Here is a 19,359-nt window from a genome sequence, read left to right on the forward strand (position 1 = left end):
CCCTATTCTACTCTCCAGACTCTTCCCTTCTGCTTGGTGCGAGTTGCTTGTGGGAGACCAACAATGTGGAAGTGCAGGACGGTCTGGTTCCGTCTGAAGTCCTTCTGGCTGAAGACACTGACCCTCATTGGGCACCTCAGGAGGATCAGGTCTGTGGGGGCTTACAGGCTGTAAATCACTTACGTATAAGTGGAGCTGGACGATGTGAGATTTCATATCGGTCGACATCGATAATTATTACGGTTTTTTTTTTGTTTGTTTTAAATATCTGAAATACTTCCAAACTAGTAGTGACATGACCTCTCCTGTTTTATCCACAGTTTTCACTCCATGCTACTGCTGTTTTATTTTTAAGAAGCTATGAGGCAACGTGGCATATTTCTTAACAAGTAACTAGGTAACCAGTACTTGCACTTGTTTGCAAGTGAGCTAGTACAGGGGTCCCCAAACTTTTCCTTGTCATGGCTCCCCAAAGAGCATTGACCTCTGGCGGTGGAGCCCTTTTGCATATTTACAGACAGTGCTACAAAATATGCAAAGAAACATCAATTCTTAGAATGTTTTTTTTTACCCACCATTCAATGGGTAATAATTATTAAAACGTTAGCATAAATGCTGCCTCATATATCTGATATTAGATGGCCATGAGTCCTGTAGCGGCAAATTTTGTTATCTGACAATTTGTTGTGACTTTATTACCAGATATTGTTTTTTTTTTATCACAATAATCTCTTTTGATTATAAGCAAATATGTAATATTTCATATTAGTCACATCAAATTTTATTTTATTCCTGCAGTTCTGTTTTTTGCTGGACAGTTGCTTTGGTCTTTTTCTTGTTAAAACCATTAACATTTCCTGCTTTAGATGCAAAGCAGCTCCTTAAGCCAATCAGAAAATGAGCATCACAAATAACAATGAAATAAATTATTTCATTAACATTTTGCCTTTAAACAGGAAATCACACTAGGTCTAATAAGTTCTATATTTTTCTGTTCTTATTTTACCAGATTAAAGCAGATTCTGTGGATACGTTGGAGCTGAGCGGCCTTGAGCTTGACTCTCTCACCGATGATGATGCTCAACTAAGGGATGTTTTGCCTGGTAAGCTCTCACATGAACGGATGCACATTGCTGTAGCCTGAAAAACAAAAATAACAGGATCTTGATGGAGTAAAAAAAAAAAAAAAAACGCTCCTCACACTGTTGGTGAGCTACAGTTACAGTGAGCTACCGGTAAAAGAATGGGATACAATATGTTCTTATAAACTGGTAATTGTACTGTCGCTTTACTTTATTTCTCATGGTAGAAATACGTACAAGTCTAAAGCTGTACTCAACTTTACTTGTCGACGACACTGGAAACTTCACATTTGAAATTTGCTTTTCAATCAGATTGCTTCTGATAAATTGGTGAAAGTTACTCCTCTTTATCATTTTCACAAAATTATTTTATCAGTTTGTCTGAGAAGCTAGCACAATGTAGTCCTTATCTGTGACGTGAAACGTGACTGATAATCTGAAAAGTGTGGCGGTCATTTGCATTCAGCTTCTTCTATTTGGCGATATCACTTCCAGGTGAGACCAGAGCCGAGTTGTATTTATTCAGTCAACCGTAAGACAAAGGCAGGTTATTAGTTGTGTATTGAAAGACACAAACTCATTTGGAGCAGAGGTACAGTTTTTTTTATATTCCTCATTCTGCACCCTCACTGAGAGAGTACATCTATTATGTTACTTAATCTCAGCATAAATTCAGCTGTTCTACGGATCAACCTGGTTTATTTATTTATTTTTTTTACTTAAAAGCATTAGTTTTTTTTCCTCTTTTATTTTTGGGTAAGTATTTATTGTTCTATCTCATAACCATGAATGGATTAAGTAGGCACAGAAGAGGATGATAATAATAGTTTATTTTTTGGGGTTTTTTTTTTTTTTAAATCGGTTACAATTTTTGATTGGAAGTGATAAAAAATGTTATGATAGGGCGAAGGGAACAACTCTGAACATACAGCCAGAGCTCCAAATGAAGTAGTTAGATCAAATCGTATTCATGTACTAAAATGTCCCAGTCAAAGATTAAACCTAAATCTTTTTTGAGACCTCCTCTCCATTAAAGAAAACAAGAAAAAGTGTTAAATTTGTGAAAATATCTAATCTAGTTACAGTTGATTACACTTGATTTTCTTTAAGGCTGTTAGGATAGAGAGTGAAAAATACCACATAATTTCACTATTATTTCTTTTTTTCATTTATTTTTAGTGAAACATTTTGAAGCCAAGCTTTATATTCCATTTAATTTCACAATGTTTTTTGTGGTTCATGAAGGGAGGAAAATATGGTCAAAGGGTGCTTTTGCAAGAGAACTTGAGTATATTGGCACTAAGCATAGCAATGATAGAAACTGTGCTGCATTTCAGTCTCTACAGACAGAGGTTCTGGAACGTCGCAATGTGGATCTACCCAAATATCACCGGCTAAGCAGAAGCCTCTTCTGATTCAACCAGATACGAGACATGCCACTTCTGGGGAGTCAGTGAAGTTTGTTTGTCCCTTAATCCTTGCGCCAGACTCTTTGGCTCCTAAAGCTGAGAGTTCAGAGGAGCCCGTTCAAGCTGAGCCCCAGCAAGCCTGTGTCAGCACGGCCAAGGGGACCGCCTACAGCCCGTCGCCGTCCGACGGGGCCGTGACCCCGGCACAGGTCGGAGTGTGGGAGCGGATCCACTCGCCGAAAGACTCCAAGAACCATCTGCAGATGAAGTTAAAGCTCACCTCTCCAGATCAAAAGTTGCTTCTCCCCTGCGCGGTACAGCTGGTCAACATGCTCACAATACCAGAGGTGAAGACCGAGGGTGACGATGCCGCAAAAACTCTCAGCGCCAACAACAAATCTGGCAGGACTATCCCCAAAGACCTGCGTCGGCACCAAGGTCCCCACACGGGCCATCGCCTCTGCTGCTTCACGAGGTGCGACAACGACGTCTGGCGTCTCCAGAACATCGTCACGCACTCCCGTGACGGATACGTCTGCAGCAACTGCGGGAAGGCTTTCAAGCGCCGGAAGATCCTCCGGCGGCACGAGCGTTTCCATACTGGGGAGAAGCCGTACGCGTGCTCAAAGTGCTCCAAGACGTTCGCGCTGAGGAAGAGCCTCCGTCGCCACCTGAGGTTCCACACGGGTGAGAGGCCGCACACCTGCCCGCAGTGTGGCAAAAGCTTCCGGCTGCGGGACAACCTGAAGGCGCACCTGCGGTTTCACAGCGGAGAGAAGCCTTTCAGCTGCACCACCTGCGGGAAGACGTTCCGGATCATGAGGAATATGGAGAAACACAAACTGAGCCAGTGCAACTTCTTCGTGCCCTCGTTCAGGAAGATCGCCGGCTTGTCGCTGTGAAGGCGACTGCGGTTACGCACCACTGTCTACCTCAGACTGCTAACACTGGACTGCTCATGGAGACGGCCGTCCTCTAAAGCAGAAGAAAGGACACTTTACGCCATTGGTCTCAAACTGCATCCCTCGAGGGCTGGAGTCCTGCAACTGTTAGATGCGTCTCTTGTCCTACACACTTGACTTCAATGGTGAAACGGCGTCACTAACATTCAGTCCAGCTGAGCTCCGCTAATGAGCTAACTTTGGAGCCAGGTGTGCTGAATGCAAAGAGACACCTAAAAGTTGCAGAACACGGCCCTTGAACACTGGAGTGTGAGACCTCTGCTTTAAGCTGTAACTAATCCATATCAGCTCCTGATATTTTGTTTCTACTGTAGCGACACCATTACTGGTGTCCAGGGATCATTTTTGTCTGAACACAGCTGAATGTGGTTTTCTACTTTTTACTTGTTTTTCCTCTTGGATTTGTCCGGTCATTGAGTTTCAGCTCTGGAGCGAGGAAGAGTTCAGATCAGCTCTTAACGCCCAGCGAATGCGATTGGATAGGTGAATGCTCCGTCCTTTGTTTAAAATCCACGGATGTGACGTGAACATACTTTGGCTTTTTGAAACCGACTTATTCCAAAAAGCTTTGTGTAACCTTTGACCCTTTCACGGAGCGTCTCAAACATCTTGAGAGTGTCTCTGTGTGTTTTCTGAGAGGACTCTGAGCTGGACAGTGCGGTCGTGATTGAGTCGAAGTAGTTGACTCTGGTAATGATTAGCTCTCTTGGCAGTTTGTTGCGACGGGATTGATCAGCCTCCCAACGGTTTTAAGAGAAAATGCACCGGGACGACCGTCACGAGACCTTTGAGATGCATCCTTTGTCGCCCATTGCCAACACAGAGCAGCTCACAAGGTTTTGTGAAGAATCTGTGGAGTGTTTCTACCCTTTAAGACATAAGATATCTGACTCTGATTTCACTAATTTCTCTCTGGCCCCACTAAGTTCCACTCCAGGCCTTCTTTGGTTTCACAATGCCACTTTTATTGGTGCTTTCTCAGTCAGACCAGGCAGCTAAAGAGGTTCTGTTTGTGGGAAAGGTTCTGACTTGTTATGAATCTGATGGCTTGCCTTTGTGTTTTCTGAATGTAGATTTCTTAAAGTTTGCTGACATTCTCATTTTTTGCCAAATGGCCATTCCTTTCTTATAACTTATAACCTTTGCTTTCAGTTTTGTGTCGCAACACTTCAAGGCCTACTTTCATTTGATTTCCTTCAAAGAAAAAATCTTTGCATTTGTTTGTTGGTCCAAATTTTACATCCAACTGAAAACGGTCACTGTCTTTGGTCACATGATTAAAGACCTTCTTTGATGAAATTTCAGATTATTATTATTTTTTTTTTTTTTTAACTTTTTTAAGCTTATGGTTCCTCACAATCGGATAGGTGCAGCAGGTTGCTATGCACTGTGCAGACTCACTTGCAGTTTTTAGACGGGTTGTTTTAGTTCCTCTTTTGCTTTCTACAAACTGAACTGATCCATTTCAAGTTTTTTTTTTTTTTGCCATATGTGTGGTTTTTGTTCTCTACAACAAACCAGGCTAATTACCATCCTCTGAAAGGGAATATCATTGCTTTCCTTACTTTATTTTTATTAGCATTAACTTCCTCAGCTCTAGTGTTATTCCAGCTGCTGATCACTTCGCTCCTGTATAGTTTGTGTTTTTCTTTTTGGTTTTTTTGTGTGTCCTCGACCTTTTTCGGGTATGAAATGGAGCCATCTGCCACATGACTGTTTATATGGACCATGGTGGTAACTGTGATCATTTTTGTTGACTTTTTTTCTTTTTGCTTGTTTGTTTTTTATTAACCGGTCATAGTCTTTCAGATGTTATGAGTCAAGTGGCGGAAACAGATCAGAACCAAAGTAAATAGAAATAATGTCAAATGCAAAGCTTTAAGAAAATAGCATAGTTCTATTGTGTGTGACAGTTTATTGTTTGTATGAACACGTATCTCAATGATCACAAAGAAAAACCTATTGCTAGATAAAGTCTTAAGTCCATAGTTTATTTATGGGAAAGGGAGAAAACGGTGACATGTGGATATGAAAGTGAAGTTAGTCTGTGAACAAAGTTAGTAAATGAAAAGATTTTTTAAAAACGCCTTATTTCCCACTTTAGATGTTTTGCGTAAACCAGGAAATACTGAGGCAGGAAGTGGAAGCGCCTGTGGAAATCAGTGTTTTGTCTGTTGTTGCACGAGGAACTCTGCCTGGAGAACACCAGCAAGGGTTTCTGGGTAACGGGACCAAGCAGTTTCTGAGATGCTAAACTTTATGTGTGTACTTGTGTATTTTTTATTTACTTTTTACTGCTTTTTTTTTTAACCTTACATTTATGGTGTTTCTTTTTCTTAAAGATTACTGAATGTATATAGACGTAACCCCAAAAAACTTTTTGCCAGGCTGGTTAGTTTCTAAAGCCAGAGATGAAGGACTGAACCATCACCACTGCTTCATTACGGTCATTCAGATGTTGGTTGTCATTTAAAGTTGCTCAAGGATTCAGTCAAACCTGCAGGTTTAAGAAGTTAAAATATGGGATTTGCAATATGAACTACTCCGGTGAATGCTCAGGAATTTTCTTCAGCTGACGCATCATTCATCTCTCTGTGTACGGAGAGCAAGATGTTCTTCAAAACATTTCATTTATGGGTTTAGTCGGGTCAGAAAAAATTAGCAATCTAGAGAACATTCTAGGTTGTGTTGCCGTGAGATTATAACTTCATGTCTGAATGGCCTTGATGAATTGTCAAGCTTTCTTTATAATAGGTTTTTATTGTTAAACACATTTAAATCTAAACGAACGATGAATCTAATCTTATATGTGCTTTGCAAAGACTTTTTCAAAAGTTTTTACGGTTCTCAAGATGTATACTTTATATTGACAAAAGTCTGTTTTTCATCTGCTTTTTAACTGCTGTTGGTAAATAAATTGTTTTTGTAAAACAGAAGAATTTTGTGAAAGATTTATTTAACTTTAAATGCATCAAAGCATGAAATTGTGCTAAACTGCAGTGTAATTTGTGATGTTTCAACCAATTTAGAAGTCAGAAACTCTAAAGACATGAACAGCAAGTTTATATTTAAAAAATATAGGTTAGAAAGTTAATTTACTTTTAAAAGTACTTAAAAGAAGCACATGTTTTTGGTTAATAAAGGTGAGATGGAAATAGCAACCACAAACTTGGATCAAAGGTGAGTTTAACACTGGCAACACTTTTCGGTATTTTATTTGTATAAGAAATTTTTAATGTGAAATCCTAATGGATGAAAGTTTGTGCTTTGAAAATGAGTAAATATGGACATACATTTATTTACCTGGCATTACACTTGGTATATTAGTTCAGTTCCAATATTTCCTCATTATTTACATAAAGGGATAAAAAGTGTTTTAATGATTAAAGTGTGTATTAATTATAATACATTATGGAAATTATTACATAACCTTTGTTAAAAATGCACATCTGTCTTTTGATTAATTTGTTCATAACTAGTAAATTTTTTTATAGTGTTAAATTATTGTATTTATTATTTGTGTTGCATTATAGTTACTGTAAAATAATTGTAGATTAGAACTAGAATTAGTTGTACATTTTAAGCGCATTCTTAAAATGCATAATAAGGTTGGTCTGCCTTATTATGACTAGGAGATCTCGTTCAAAATTGATCCTAAAATTAGCTAATTCTATGTAAAAATGATGAAAATTTTATTCAATATAAACTTTAGCAACTCATTTCTTTGGAAAACTGCGTCTATAAAATCTGCCACTCACAATATGGCGGACGCGATGACGTATTGTCCTTAGCCACGCTTTTATCTGCGCACTTTCTGACCTGTAGACAACGTGCTTGTAGGATTTCTCATTGACTAAACTCAACGTAAATGACAACTTTTAAGAAAAGACGTACTAAAATATCATGTTAATATCATTGGACTACTTTTTTGTGTTCAGAAAAGCTATTCTTCATTTCAAGTGTGGACTGAACTAGGGCCGTCACATAGGCCCCGCCCCACCAGGAAGTAGAGTTGTGAGTTTCCACTCCGCTTTCACTTTCACCCTAAACTTCAACAAAGAAACACCGATGTGGCCACCCTTTGCTTCCTGGGTAAGAATTGAGGCATTTTTAACGCCCGAGTTCACAACTTATTCTAAACAACCAAAATACAGTGGTAACTAAATCAACAGCACAGGAGGGTGGTAATATCTCTGTAGTTAACTCTCTACTCATGCTCAGCAGCAGAGGGGTGAAGGATGGAAGATACGGACCAAACCCGGTGGGAGGAACTGCTAAGGTGCACGGTGTGTCATGACACCTTCAAGGATCCCCGCCAGCTGCCCTGTGGACACAGCATGTGTATGGACTGTCTGACCAAGCTGCTGGACCACTCCACGGACTCACCTTTCCGCTGCCCGGACTGCAGGGCGGACTTTGGACAGGTCGTAGAGCTACAGAAGAGCTATGCCTTGGCCAGCATCGCAGAGGACTTCAGGCTGATCAAGAAGAGGAGGGTATGTGTTGGATAATTCAGGTGCACGGACCAGACTTTTTTTGTTTTGTTTTTGTTTTTGCCTGATATGAATTTACAGCTTTCTTTGAAGTCGAACATGCATACGACATATGCCTCTAACTCTAACCTTTGATTTTTATTCAACTCTAGAACAGTTCAACACAGTGCTTGCATGGTGCATTTACAGAACAAAACAACAATATAAAACATAAAAATAATGTAGATTTTTCAGTACTGTTTACTAATCAGAGCTGATCTACGGAAAATGTATCTAGGAGGACCGAAACGATTAATCACATGAATCGTAATGAATCAATTATTGGAATAATCGTCAACTAATTTAGCAAGGAATAATGTTAACTAGAGTATCAAGACTTAAAAAAATCCAGTTGTTGAAAGAGCAACTTATATTATTATTTTATTTATTTATGCATAATGGATAAAGTAGCTTGTCAGAAAGTAATAAATGTCCCCATCGGGATTAATAAAGTCCATTGTATTCTATTCAGAGCAGTAATTAAGCCAAAACTGTACAAAAAATAAATTTAAGATAAAAAAAAAACTTTTTTTTGTCTATAAATCTGTTCTATACTGAAGTCCTGAATTGCTTTAGCTTCAGCTGAGTCAAATTCTGTAAAAGAAAGGTATTAAATACCTTTTGCTATCCAATCATTAATTGGTTAATCAAAAATGAATCAACAGATCAGTCCTACGCTGTGTTGATGTTTAGTAAAGCAGAAAGAGCCAAGCTTTTCACATGCTGATGTTAGAAGTACTTTTTTAGCTGCAGACGCATCCCTTACTACATATGATCAATGCTACTTTATTGCATTTTAAGCAATAAAATTTGTATTTTCTTACTTTAAAAACCCCCCAAAACAATTAAGCTGTGTTTTTGTTAACATTTTTTAAGGATTCTAACCTTGTGTAAAATAAGAGTTAATAGATTAAACGAAAAATGTTCAGTGTTCCAATTTTTAATCATCAGAATAATCGACAGAATAATCGATTTCTAAAATAGTCTGAGTGGATCTGTTCTGATCGCTTCCTCGCAGGAGACGCTGGCCGAATGCGTCTACTGCGACTGCTGCCCCGAAACAAAAACCGCTGCCTTCAAGTCCTGCCTGAAGTGCGAGGTGTCGCTGTGCAGGGAGCACGTGAAGGACCACCTTGAGCTGCGGGCGTTCACCGGACACCCCCTGGTCGATCCGCTCAGCGACCTGCTGGAGAGGAAGTGCCCGCAGCACCGGGACCAGGTGCTGCGGTACTACTGCTGCTCGTCCAGGCGCTACGTCTGTAACATGTGCGCCCTGGAGAGCAAGCAGCTCAGCTCGGCCTCGGACGCCTCCGCCGTCCTGCGACGACAGCTAACTGTGAGTTCAGCATCGTTCCCATAGCAGCGTCATCAGCTGAAAGATAATCAGGGTGTCTTTATTCAACAGGACTACATGGACCAGCACTTTAAAACGCTCCAGCAGCAAATGAATGAGTCTATAAATGCTGTAAGGACCCAACATGAGGTAAGTGATGTTTTCTGAAGCTCACTGGGTTTGACTTAGAATGAAGGTCTACAGCTGGAGCTACAACACAGTGATTTAGGTCAAAGAATATCCACGTGTTAGAACTTTTTGGGAAATGTTGAAAATGGCTGTTCAAAGATGTTCTCCACCCAATCCGACTGCGCCTGAGCTAAGAATAGATCTATAGACGCAATTTTCAGTCTTAAAGTGTTGCATCGTTGTGTCAAACTTTGTTTTATTTCAATCAATCAATCAAGCAAGCAATTTTACCTTTATAGCTATAAAGCACCCTTCATGTTGGAGGCAGCTTGCTGGAAACATGTAATAAAGGGTATTTCTGAACTGGGTTTGAACCATCCAAGGTAACAGTCTGCAGGTGCAAATACCAGAGTTGTGAAGTAAACTGAAACTTGTGGGATCCTCCCTTTTGCTCCCCTCTTTGGAAGAGGGCTGGTGGATATTAAAAGTGATCTACTTTCATCTTTTCCTCACTTCTCTGGACTATCCAGGGGAGTCTAGTGCAATCTAACGTTTGATTCAAAGCCTAAATTTGGAAAACATTGTTTACAGTATATTTTCACACACTTGGTAAAAAGAGACACATTGTTGTTTCACTAGCAGACTAAACCTTTCTTGCTTTAGGTCAGATAGAATCACCAAAATTATTTCTATTTACTGGATGCCAGAAAACATAGCGGCAACATTTCTTAGAATTTTTTTTTTGTACCTTTCTTTGTATATTTTGTTTAAGCATTTAATTTGAGCATAAAATTGACCTTAACACCATTTGTTTGGCTTGTTTCAATGGAATGAATATGTATTTTTCCTAACGGCTCAAAGACTTATTGATTTGTGTAACTGAAATAAAGTTTGCCTTACATTTTATATTTTAAACAATGTTATGATTCAAAAATGTCTTTGACAGTCAGATTTCAACTTTCTTTTTTCTTCTTCAAACCAGAAACAGAAAGGAAACCCTCTTGATCGTCTCAACGGCGTCACGGTGGTCCTGCTCTCGCTGTGGTTCATAGTTCTCTACTACGGTGAGAGAGACGATGCCGGGCTCTCAACCGGGCGCCATTGTTCTGCATTATAAAACCGCTGACATCCATGTTTTATTTCTCACCAGCCTACAACTACTCTGTGGAGAACCAGACGCTGGCAGACGCGCTGGAGAGGCAGCAGAGCCGTGTGCATCACATTTATTCCAGCATTGCAGGTGAAACTCCGCCGTCACACACACATCAGACCAAGCGACATCGGGTTTGACGATGAAAAGACAATGCCTATAGCTTGCGTCTGCTAAAAGACTTGAGTCTCCGTGTCCACGTTATACTTAGTGAATAGGGAATGTTAGACTAACAAATGGAAAAACAACTAGTTGTTTTGAAGTTTTAACTTTCTGACTCAAACATTTTAAAAAAATGCCCCACAGACACAAACTTTCTGATGTTTCAGACATCAGAAAGTTTGAGCTAACCTTGAAAAGTACAAAAAGTTTGAGAGTTTGTAAGCTAGGAAATCAAGTGATTTAGAGAAACTCTGCTAGTGCTGCACCACATCTCAAAAATGTATCAGCAACGGCGCAAAAAGTGGGTATGCACTGTATGTGATGCTTACGGGTGCTGCGTTAGAAGGGGCGCCAAAGCTATGGCGGAAAACTGATTTCTGGTCACCATTTTCTGTTTTTAGCAGATGTTTGTGCTTGTGTAAATGATCTGATCTATAACAAAGCCACACCTATAATTTGTCTACATACATCTCAGAAAGTTCAAAGTCGCGCCACATGTCAATGTAAATAATTTGGAGCCTGCTCTCAGTAAATATTTGCTTCCAACACACTTTCAATAAACACACCTTATTTTTTTAAAGTGGAGCTTATGTTCATTCTGACTCAGTCCCATCTTCTTCCTGTACAGGACACATGGCTGATCATCCTCTGAAGAGGCTTTCAGAAGACGAAGGTATGGATGTGTCCCTTTAAATCAGGTGGGACTCAGGCGCCCCCTACCGGTCAACAAGGTACTGCATGTAAACAATAGTTTATTTGCCGTGAGGCGAGCTCAAAGTACGATGCTACAGTTAGCTTACCAAAGGATTGTGTTTAAAAATAACAAATAAATTGCTTAGAAGAAAAGCTGAAGAAGAAACGAAAACACCAGGACAATTTATATAATCGGAGGAATTTATGTACATAGGAATGTTTTTCAGTTTCTCAGGGTGAGTTGCAAAGCTTTTGTTTTTAGAAAACTATTATGATACATAAAATGTCATCGGCATGTCTGAGGCTGAGCTGAGTGGGATGTGACGGTGAGCATCGATGCGCCCCCTGCTCGCTAAAAGCATCTTAACACCTAAAGTAAAATTACCGTATGTCTGGGCTAAAAAAAGAAGTTTGTTTTTGTCAAAATGCTGTTATTCTTTTATTATCCTGATAAATTACAAGTAGCCCTATAATGAAAATGAAAATTTTACTTTTTAGGGCTATTTTAGGGCTTTTTTTTATTTCCATGTGTAGATTGTTCATGGTTTTGTCGTGGCCAGTCATATTTGCAAAACAGCACCACTCTTCGCAATAGGATAGACAAAGACAATGAGTTAAAAGACTCATATTTTTCATTTCAGCTTAATGTGTTTTTGTGTCAGGTTAGGTGGTCGATGAGAGTTTGTTAATGAGTTAAATGGTCCTCAGCCTGAAAAAGTTTGAGAAAAATTACTTTAAAAGAATGTACAGATGTGGAGAAAGCGTGTGTGAGTGTGACCCTCCGTCAAAACCTTCTCTGTCAGGGACTGTCACGTTTGACCTGGACACCGCCAGTCGTCTCCTTGGGCTTTCTGCTGACCTCCGGACAGTGGAGAGAGTCAAAGCGGCGCTGCATTATCCCAACAGCGACGGCCGCTTCGACCAAGCCCCGCAGGTGCTCTGCGCCCCGTGCTTCTCCTCCGGCGCCCACGTCTGGGAGGTGGAGGCCGAGGGCTGCTGGGACATCGCCGTCTCCTACCGGAGCGTCCCGCGAAGGAGCAGAGACGGCAGCAGCGCATTCGGACACAACTCGGAATCCTGGAGCCTGTCCCACAGTGGACAGGGCGAGCTGTTCGCCTTCCACGATGGACACAGAACCGCTCTGCCCGGATCGTTGCCTAGCAGCAGGATAGCGGTGGAGGTGAACTTTGAGGAAGGCAGAATCGGCTTTAGTGTCGTGGGCGCCACCGAGACGCTGCTGCACGAGTTCAAGGCGGAGCTGACGCAGCCTGTGTGTTTGGGTTTGGGCCTCCATCACGTCGACCCGCCCAGCAGAGCCTCCATTGTGAAGGTTTCATGAGGAAATGGACACAAACTACATGGAGGCTGGTGGCCTAAATACACCTCAGGAACAAATATTTAAATAAAGAGGTTTTTAATCGTATAAAGTAAACTTTTCTGGGTTTTGATTTTTCACAATATGAATATTAAGGAAATAAAATTAAAACAAGATATATATATTTTTGATAATGGACAAAGAATGTTTTAAGCATTTCAAAGTTGTTTTGGTAAAGTTACAAGATTTTACTTTGAGAATAATCTAATTCATTTTCTAATGAATTCTTTAAATCACTGATTTGATTGACTTCATGCATGCAATGATGATGGAGTGTTAGGGGCATACTAAGAAAAACTCCAGTAAAATTTCAAGAATAAAGTCATAATTTAACAAGAGTAAAGTTGAAATAATACGAGAATGAAGATGTAGCATTACCGATTTATTCTCGTAATATTTCTTCTCAAAATATGACTTCATTGTATTTTTTTTAATGACCCTAATAGTTATAAACAAAACAAAGAACACGTGACACAAAAAGTCAAATTACAGTGATTTAAAGAATTCATAAAATTAATTAGATTATTCTGAAAGTAAAATCTTGTAATTTTATCAAAACAACTTTGAAAATCCTGGGCTCTGTAAAAAAAAAAATCTTGTCATCTGATAGTGTGTCGTTATCAGATTACCAAACAATTCTTGTGGGATTTCTGATAAATCATTCCTGGGAGCAACATTAAGTGTCGGGGGGGGGGGAAAGTCACAGGAAGGAAACCAGGATGGGGGGTTGAGAACTAAACACTTTTTCCCCTCCCAAAGGAATTTGTTCAGCTCATCCAGGAATGACCTCTGACCTTCTGACAGGCAGTAAATTGCAGACAAATTCCAAACAAACCCTCTTGGCCATAAAACCCACACAATCAGAACGGCCACGCTGCTGAGGAAGTTGAATAAAACTCGTCTCCATCTTGGATGTGAAACTACGCTAAGCACCAACTCACTGCTTTCCCGTGGTCACAACGGGTTCAAGAAGTTTAAACGTGCAGGGAAAACTGAGAAGGTTGATTAAAATTTAACAAGATATTAATGGAAAAGGGTGGAGGAAGAAGAGACCGTAAATACGTCTGGACACGTCTGCTGCTCCCTTTGCTTACAACTGGGATAATGGTTGTACTGGTTGGATGTGTTTTTGTTAAAGTCACTTGTTCTTTTATATTTATTTTCATCCATCTTTTTTTTCTTACAGTAAACTGTTTCAGGTGGATTTTTAAGGAAGTTGTTTCTGAAAACTTCCTTAGAAAGTTTTCATAAAATGGATAAATTATGTAATTAGCGCAATACACTGTTTCAAAACTATCTGGTTTCATCCTGAAAAAAATTTATTTAAAACAAATAAAGAGGTCCACAAATGGTCCTATGCTACAGGTTTTTTGTTTATTTAAAAAAAAACATGAGAATATTGAAACAACTTAACTGCCTGATTAAAAGTTCATACAAAAAAAGGCATTATCCCACAGAAAGCCATCATCAAATACCAAACATGTACAAACAAATGAAGGCATTTAATGCTAAACTGGTCTGGAGTTTTTATTTTGTTCATTACTGGGAATGTTTTCTATATTTTATTTTTATAAAAAAAAGAAAAAAAAAGTAAAATGTTACTGACTTTTCAAACTGTACTAGCTGCCATTAGATCCTCCGGTACCGATAACGGCGTCGGCTTTCTCCACTTCTGGATCGGATTTACTGACACTTTTCATTCAAACTCACTAAACTACAATTTACATCCAAAGCAGTGACAACAATCACCACCTATCTTTGTTCCAGTTTAAAAAAAAAAAAACTGATTTTTCAGCTGACTATATTTTGTTACTAGCAAAATATATCTATCTGTTGTTGTGTCTGTGTCGATCAGCAGAGGGCGCTCTTCACTTCACCGTCCCCAGGTTCTGGTTCCGGATGGAGCACCACGCCTTGAAGACATCCCTACGAAACAACAACATGTTGGCATTTTTAAGTTCTCTTTTTTATTCTGACGGCTCAAAACAAGACAAAAAATAATAAAGAAACGAGATGACGTCACCTGCAGTGAGTGGCCACGCACTCGTTGCTGCAGTACTCCTGGTCCCAGTCCTCGCTGTCGATGGCCGGGTTTGTGCAGCCCGCTCTCACACACATGCTCTTCACAGAGACGGCGCCGACGGACGCGCTCACCTCCATCACATCCTGGAAGCAGGAGCAAAGCGTTTGCACATGTGAACGCCACACAGCAGCAGGAGATCATGTGTTTACGGAAACGTGTGGTAGAGTTTCACATTATCGTTACATTTGACAGTTCAGATTAGGGAATCACATAGTTAACAGACTTCACTCACTAATCGATAACTTTCTTTTTTTTTTTAAAGATATAGATCTGAAAAGTGTGGCATGCAATTGTATTCCACTGCGTTTTATTCTAATCCTTACTTACAAACCACCGCAGCCTTCAGAAGCCACCTAACTGGTAAATATCCATCAAGCCTTTTGGTCAACATGGTGGACACGCCAACCCGATGTTAAAAATATGGAAGCTGGTCAGTCAGAGGTTTACCTCGTCTGAATCCAGAATCTCGGTGACGTCGTCGTCGCCTGTAGCTGCAGCAGAACTCCCGTCTTGCGCCGGCTGCACGGTTGTAGCCGCAGCAGCAGCGGTAGGTGCGACTATGCTGGCGGCCAACCTGTCCTGAACCGACGCGGGGACTATTTTGATCTGGAGCGGAGGTGGAGGCGTCGCCGCCATGGTGACCGGCTGGCCCAGTGTCGTTGTCGCTCCCTCTCTGGGTTTGGCCTGCAGCGGCGGAGGGGCCGGCGCCATCTGCTGGAGCCGCGGCGGGGGTGGCGCGTTCTGCATCTGCTGCAGTGGCGGCGGCTGGCGGGCGGCGCTGGACACCAGGAGGGTGGGCTGCATGGCACCGACCCCACCAGATAACAGCGTCACCACCTGGCCCCCGGGCTGCAGCAGATGCTTGGGGATGATGATCTTGGTGACGGTCTGGGTCGGAGGCAGGACGGCGCTCGGAGCGCCGGGTGGGATTGCGCCTGCCTGGGGAGGAACGTCCAGGATGATGTTGGCCTCCATGCTGCTGCTGGACGAGGGCAGGAGAAGGGTCTGCTGGGCCGCAGGAGGAGGGGCTGCCAGGGTCAGATCCACCACAGGAGGGGAGGTCTCCGTCTCCACAGCGACCGGCTGCAGGGAGGGAATCCAGGTCACAGGAATATCAGTGGGAGGCAGAGACGCTGAGTTGTTGTTCCTTCGCAGGACAGCATGGCGTTACCTGAGTCAGCTGGCTGGCTTTGTACGCTGCCAGCGCCTTCAAGTACTCCTTCTTGGCTGCGTCCGTTTTCTTTTTGTAAACCTGCAGGAAACAACAAACCGTCGTTCTGGATTAGAGCCGAGCGAGAAATCGATCTAATCCATTAATTGAAGTTTTGGTTTTAGAAGATTTAATTCTTGGAAAATCTTGTTTTTTTTCTTCTTTTCTCCTGGGTGTCAAAAGGTCAGAGAGACGTTGGCGCAACCAGGGCGGCCATCTTGTTTTACAGCTTCTGTTTAGTTGGACTTTGAGTTCAGGTCCACTGTATGGAATATTAAGGCCAGACTAAATTTTTTTTTTTATAATTATGAGAATGAAGTCGTAATATTACCAGAATAAATTTGGAATCCTATAAGAACTCCAACATAAAAAATAAAGTATGTTTTACAGACAATATTTAGTCTCAATGCATTAGCAGCAGGACAACTGTGTCTATTTCAAAGAACTACAGGACCTGACTGGCCTCATCAGATGCTGATAAATAAGCTTCACTCTCAATAAAAACAACTATATTGCAATTTTAAGATGCTTTTTCTGGTAAAAATTTAGTCGATTTTTCTTTTGCTAACATGACTATGTTCTCGTAGCCTCGCTCTAATTCTCCGTCGTTCAACTCAGAAGGGATAACTAACATGAAAGCCACTTTTTAAAAAAAGCCAATTTTCTATCGTTTAATTTTTAAGAAAAGAAAGCGGGTCAAAGGAAAAAAATAAATAAATAAAAGACTAAAATCGGATCTGGTACAAAAAAGAATCTGACTTAATTTCTAAGCCCTATTCCTGTTTCTAGATGTTAATCGTCCACTTATCAATAGAAGGCAACCAGCTCTACCTGTTTCTGATCGTCCGCCAGGCTGTCCCACATGGACGCCACGATCTTTGACACCTCCCCGAAGGAGGCGTTGGGGTTCTGGCCCTTAATGGCCGACTGGGTGTCTCTGAAAAACAGAGCGTACGCCGAGACGGGCTTCTGCGGCTCGTTGGGATCCTTCTTCTTCCTGCCTTTTTTTCCTCCCGCCGCCGCTTCGGCTGCCGAGGCCAAAGCGGCGGGTTTCCCTCCGACCCGCGTGGCTGCTGCCGCCGGGGAGGCAGAGGACGGGGACGCGGGGTAAGGGGACATGTGGGACAGGACCGGGGAGGAGGATATGGACACCGGGGAGTCCACCAGCACGCTTCTCTGTAGGAAGAGAGAAGGTGGGTCAAAAAAAAAGTAAAAATAATTCTTTCCTTTTATGTTTCTGTTAAGTGATTTTACATACAAGAAGCGGATTGTTTTGGGTTTTTATAAGGGGTGTTCTAGTTTAATTTGATGAGGACAGGCAAAATATAAGCCTTGTGCTTATACTTGTACCTTTTCAGTCAAGTTGTTGAAATTGTTTCAGTGCTTTGAAGTAGGAATAAAATTATTTGATTAACTGAATAATAAAAATAAATAAATAAATAAATAAAAAAGAAGACAATTTGAAGCTTGATTGGAACGTGCCAGCGTTTACAATCCACCGCGCAAAATCCTTGCTACCTTGAAGTCATCCATGTCCTCGTCCTGCAGGGAACCGACTGGAGACGAGGATATCAGCAGCGGCTCCTCTGGCGCATCCAGATGATGGCCCGGGTTACTTCCACCGAGCCCCAGCGTCAGTTCTGATGGGTTCATGCCAGTCAGCTGGCTGCCTTCCAGGAGACCGTGACCTAATTCGCTCAGCTGAACATCGATGGTCATGGGAGGAGAGCGGCTGAAATGTGAGCCGCTGGAGTTCCCCATCTCCTGAAGAGGAAAAAAAAAAAAAAAAAAAAAAAAAGAAATCCAGGTTTCAAACAGCATTCAGATTTGACTGATTGACTGACTGATCCCAGAACTCACCAGGGCAGAGGAGCTGAGCAGGGCTCCCCCTCCAGCTTGACCCATTGCCCCGAGGTTCAACCTCTCCAGACCTTGAGACCCAAAGGTGGAGGCGAACGACGGATCATTGGCCTCCACCACCAGGTTGCTCACCAGGCTCCTGGAGCCAGAAGACCCGCTGGTGTCGTCTGAGCCATCGGTCAAGTCAAAGTGGGACACCGCCTCGCTGATGCCTAGAGCCTGGTCTGGATCCAGGGATATCGGGGGGATCTCGAACACCTCATCCCCGAGACTAGGAGTGTGGAATGTCTGCTGCATGTGGAAAAAACACAGTGAGAGAGGGAGAGAGATGGGTTAAAAACACGACTAGAAATTAGATGGTTCATCAATGAAGTCACTCGCTAACCTCTGCTGATAGGAAATGATGCCCAGCTCCACTAATGGTTAGATAGCTGTCGCTGCCTTCAGAAAACTGCAACAGATAAATAAAATTTAACCAACTACAGGTTTATAACCAGGCATCCTCGGATGTAACGTTACCTTGTTCTCCTCAGAGTATCCGCCGTACGGCTGGGTGTCCATAAACTCTGTGTCAACATTTGCAGGACAGTCATCCGACAGCTCAGAGTAAAACTTGAGATCCATTTAGACTTGTTTCTCGAGTCAAACTACACACTTTTTAGAAGATATTTCTCTATTCAGCTCACAAACTGGGGCTAACATCTGTATCAGTAGTCGCTAGCAGCTAGCTAGCTAACTAAAAGCAAACAGACGGTTAGCATGCTGCTACAGCCGAACACACATTAAAATAACTGAAATTAGATAATATTTGTGTGATTTATAGTTAACAACAGCTACATAAAGTCCGTTTTGATAATTAAATTTAACGTGTTGGTCTTTTTACAGCCTAAAGTTGACAAGCGACCCTAAACAAGCATGTTCGTCAATGTAACACTACTAGCGCCCTCTAGTGGATGGAAGTAGAAGGTGGTGCTGCATTAGTGGTCTTTCGTAAAAATAAAATACGGTTAACGGTATTCACTCGGAGCCATAATTTATTGGCGAAGTAACGGGGAGGTTTAAAGATTCTTTTGTTACTTTTTAATAAAATAAAATAAATAATTTAGAACATGTTTTACAAGTTCCTGGCCAGCGCAGGGATTTAGAATTAGCGAAAATGTAGTGTCTGTTTTTGGTTTTCACAACTGTTGACTATGATGTGTTTATGATGGGGATTTTATGTTTGCTCGATGTAAATAAAGCATTTCCGTGTTGCTGAAATGTGCTATACAAATAAACTTGACTGAGTGATTGATTGAAAAAAGAAAGTTAATGAGAAAGACTATACTTTTTAAAACTTTGTTCAGTTTTTGCTTATCCAGCCTCTAAATTATTATATG

General features: G+C 41.4%; 3 protein-coding genes across 5 annotated transcripts in view; 2 read left to right on the plus strand and 1 right to left on the minus strand.

The window, feature by feature from the left end:
- LOC106926971 (uncharacterized) overlaps positions 1 to 6,392 on the plus strand; it is a 7,009-nt gene extending 617 nt beyond the window's left edge. Inside the window, exons 2-4 of the mRNA XM_015002205.2 lie at positions 19 to 149; positions 1,010 to 1,103; positions 2,420 to 6,392. Of these exons, the coding sequence (XP_014857691.1) occupies positions 19 to 149; positions 1,010 to 1,103; positions 2,420 to 3,393 (1,199 nt within the window). The 3' untranslated portion in view covers positions 3,394 to 6,392. The remainder of the gene's footprint in view (positions 1 to 18; positions 150 to 1,009; positions 1,104 to 2,419) is intronic.
- A 1,061-nt stretch (positions 6,393 to 7,453) lies between these two features.
- Positions 7,454 to 12,884, plus strand: LOC106926972 (E3 ubiquitin-protein ligase RNF135-like). Of its 2 annotated transcripts, none has more exons than XM_015002206.2 (8): positions 7,454 to 7,545; positions 7,675 to 7,949; positions 9,004 to 9,321; positions 9,391 to 9,468; positions 10,430 to 10,511; positions 10,598 to 10,687; positions 11,388 to 11,432; positions 12,256 to 12,884. In XM_015002206.2, exons 2-8 carry the CDS (start codon positions 7,692 to 7,694, stop codon positions 12,789 to 12,791), a joined length of 1,407 nt encoding a protein of 468 aa, XP_014857692.2. In that variant the 5' UTR covers positions 7,454 to 7,545; positions 7,675 to 7,691; the 3' UTR covers positions 12,792 to 12,884. The 2 variants fall into 2 exon arrangements, with proteins under 2 accessions (XP_014857692.2, XP_014857693.2); XM_015002207.2 differs by having other exon boundaries at positions 7,463 to 7,545; positions 7,678 to 7,949.
- Positions 12,885 to 14,179: 1,295 nt separating this feature from the next.
- Positions 14,180 to 18,935, minus strand: tox4a (TOX high mobility group box family member 4 a). 2 transcript variants are annotated; one of them, XM_015002213.2, is made up of 9 exons: positions 18,500 to 18,935; positions 18,366 to 18,431; positions 17,981 to 18,268; positions 17,639 to 17,884; positions 16,952 to 17,296; positions 16,082 to 16,162; positions 15,358 to 15,993; positions 14,851 to 14,993; positions 14,180 to 14,753 (listed from the first exon to the last, which is right to left on the minus strand). In XM_015002213.2, the coding sequence occupies exons 1-9, from the start codon at positions 18,602 to 18,604 to the stop codon at positions 14,696 to 14,698; spliced, it is 1,968 nt and encodes a 655-aa protein (XP_014857699.2). In that variant the 5' UTR covers positions 18,605 to 18,935; the 3' UTR covers positions 14,180 to 14,695. The 2 variants fall into 2 exon arrangements, with proteins under 2 accessions (XP_014857699.2, XP_014857698.2); XM_015002212.2 differs by having other exon boundaries at positions 17,981 to 18,271; positions 18,500 to 18,934.
- Positions 18,936 to 19,359: the final 424 nt, after the last annotated feature.

This window comes from Poecilia mexicana, unplaced genomic scaffold, assembly GCF_051168715.1.
Source record: "Poecilia mexicana isolate PSO_F unplaced genomic scaffold, ASM5116871v1 scaffold_17, whole genome shotgun sequence".
In the NCBI taxonomy this organism is placed as follows: domain Eukaryota; kingdom Metazoa; phylum Chordata; class Actinopteri; order Cyprinodontiformes; family Poeciliidae; genus Poecilia; species Poecilia mexicana.

Coding starts and splice junctions, on each gene's coding strand:
- LOC106926972 (XM_015002206.2), top strand. CDS start 7,692: ATGGAAGATACGGACCAAACCCGGTGGGAGGAACTGCTAAGGTGCACG. Junction 10,512..10,597: donor GTTCATAGTTCTCTACTACG/GTGAGAGAGACG, acceptor ATTTCTCACCAG/CCTACAACTACTCTGTGGAG. Junction 11,433..12,255: donor GAGGCTTTCAGAAGACGAAG/GTATGGATGTGT, acceptor CTTCTCTGTCAG/GGACTGTCACGTTTGACCTG.
- tox4a (XM_015002212.2), bottom strand. CDS start 18,604: ATGGATCTCAAGTTTTACTCTGAGCTGTCGGATGACTGTCCTGCAAAT. Junction 18,432..18,499: donor GATACTCTGAGGAGAACAAG/GTAACGTTACAT, acceptor TATCTGTTGCAG/TTTTCTGAAGGCAGCGACAG. Junction 18,272..18,365: donor ATCATTTCCTATCAGCAGAG/GTTAGCGAGTGA, acceptor TTCCACATGCAG/CAGACATTCCACACTCCTAG.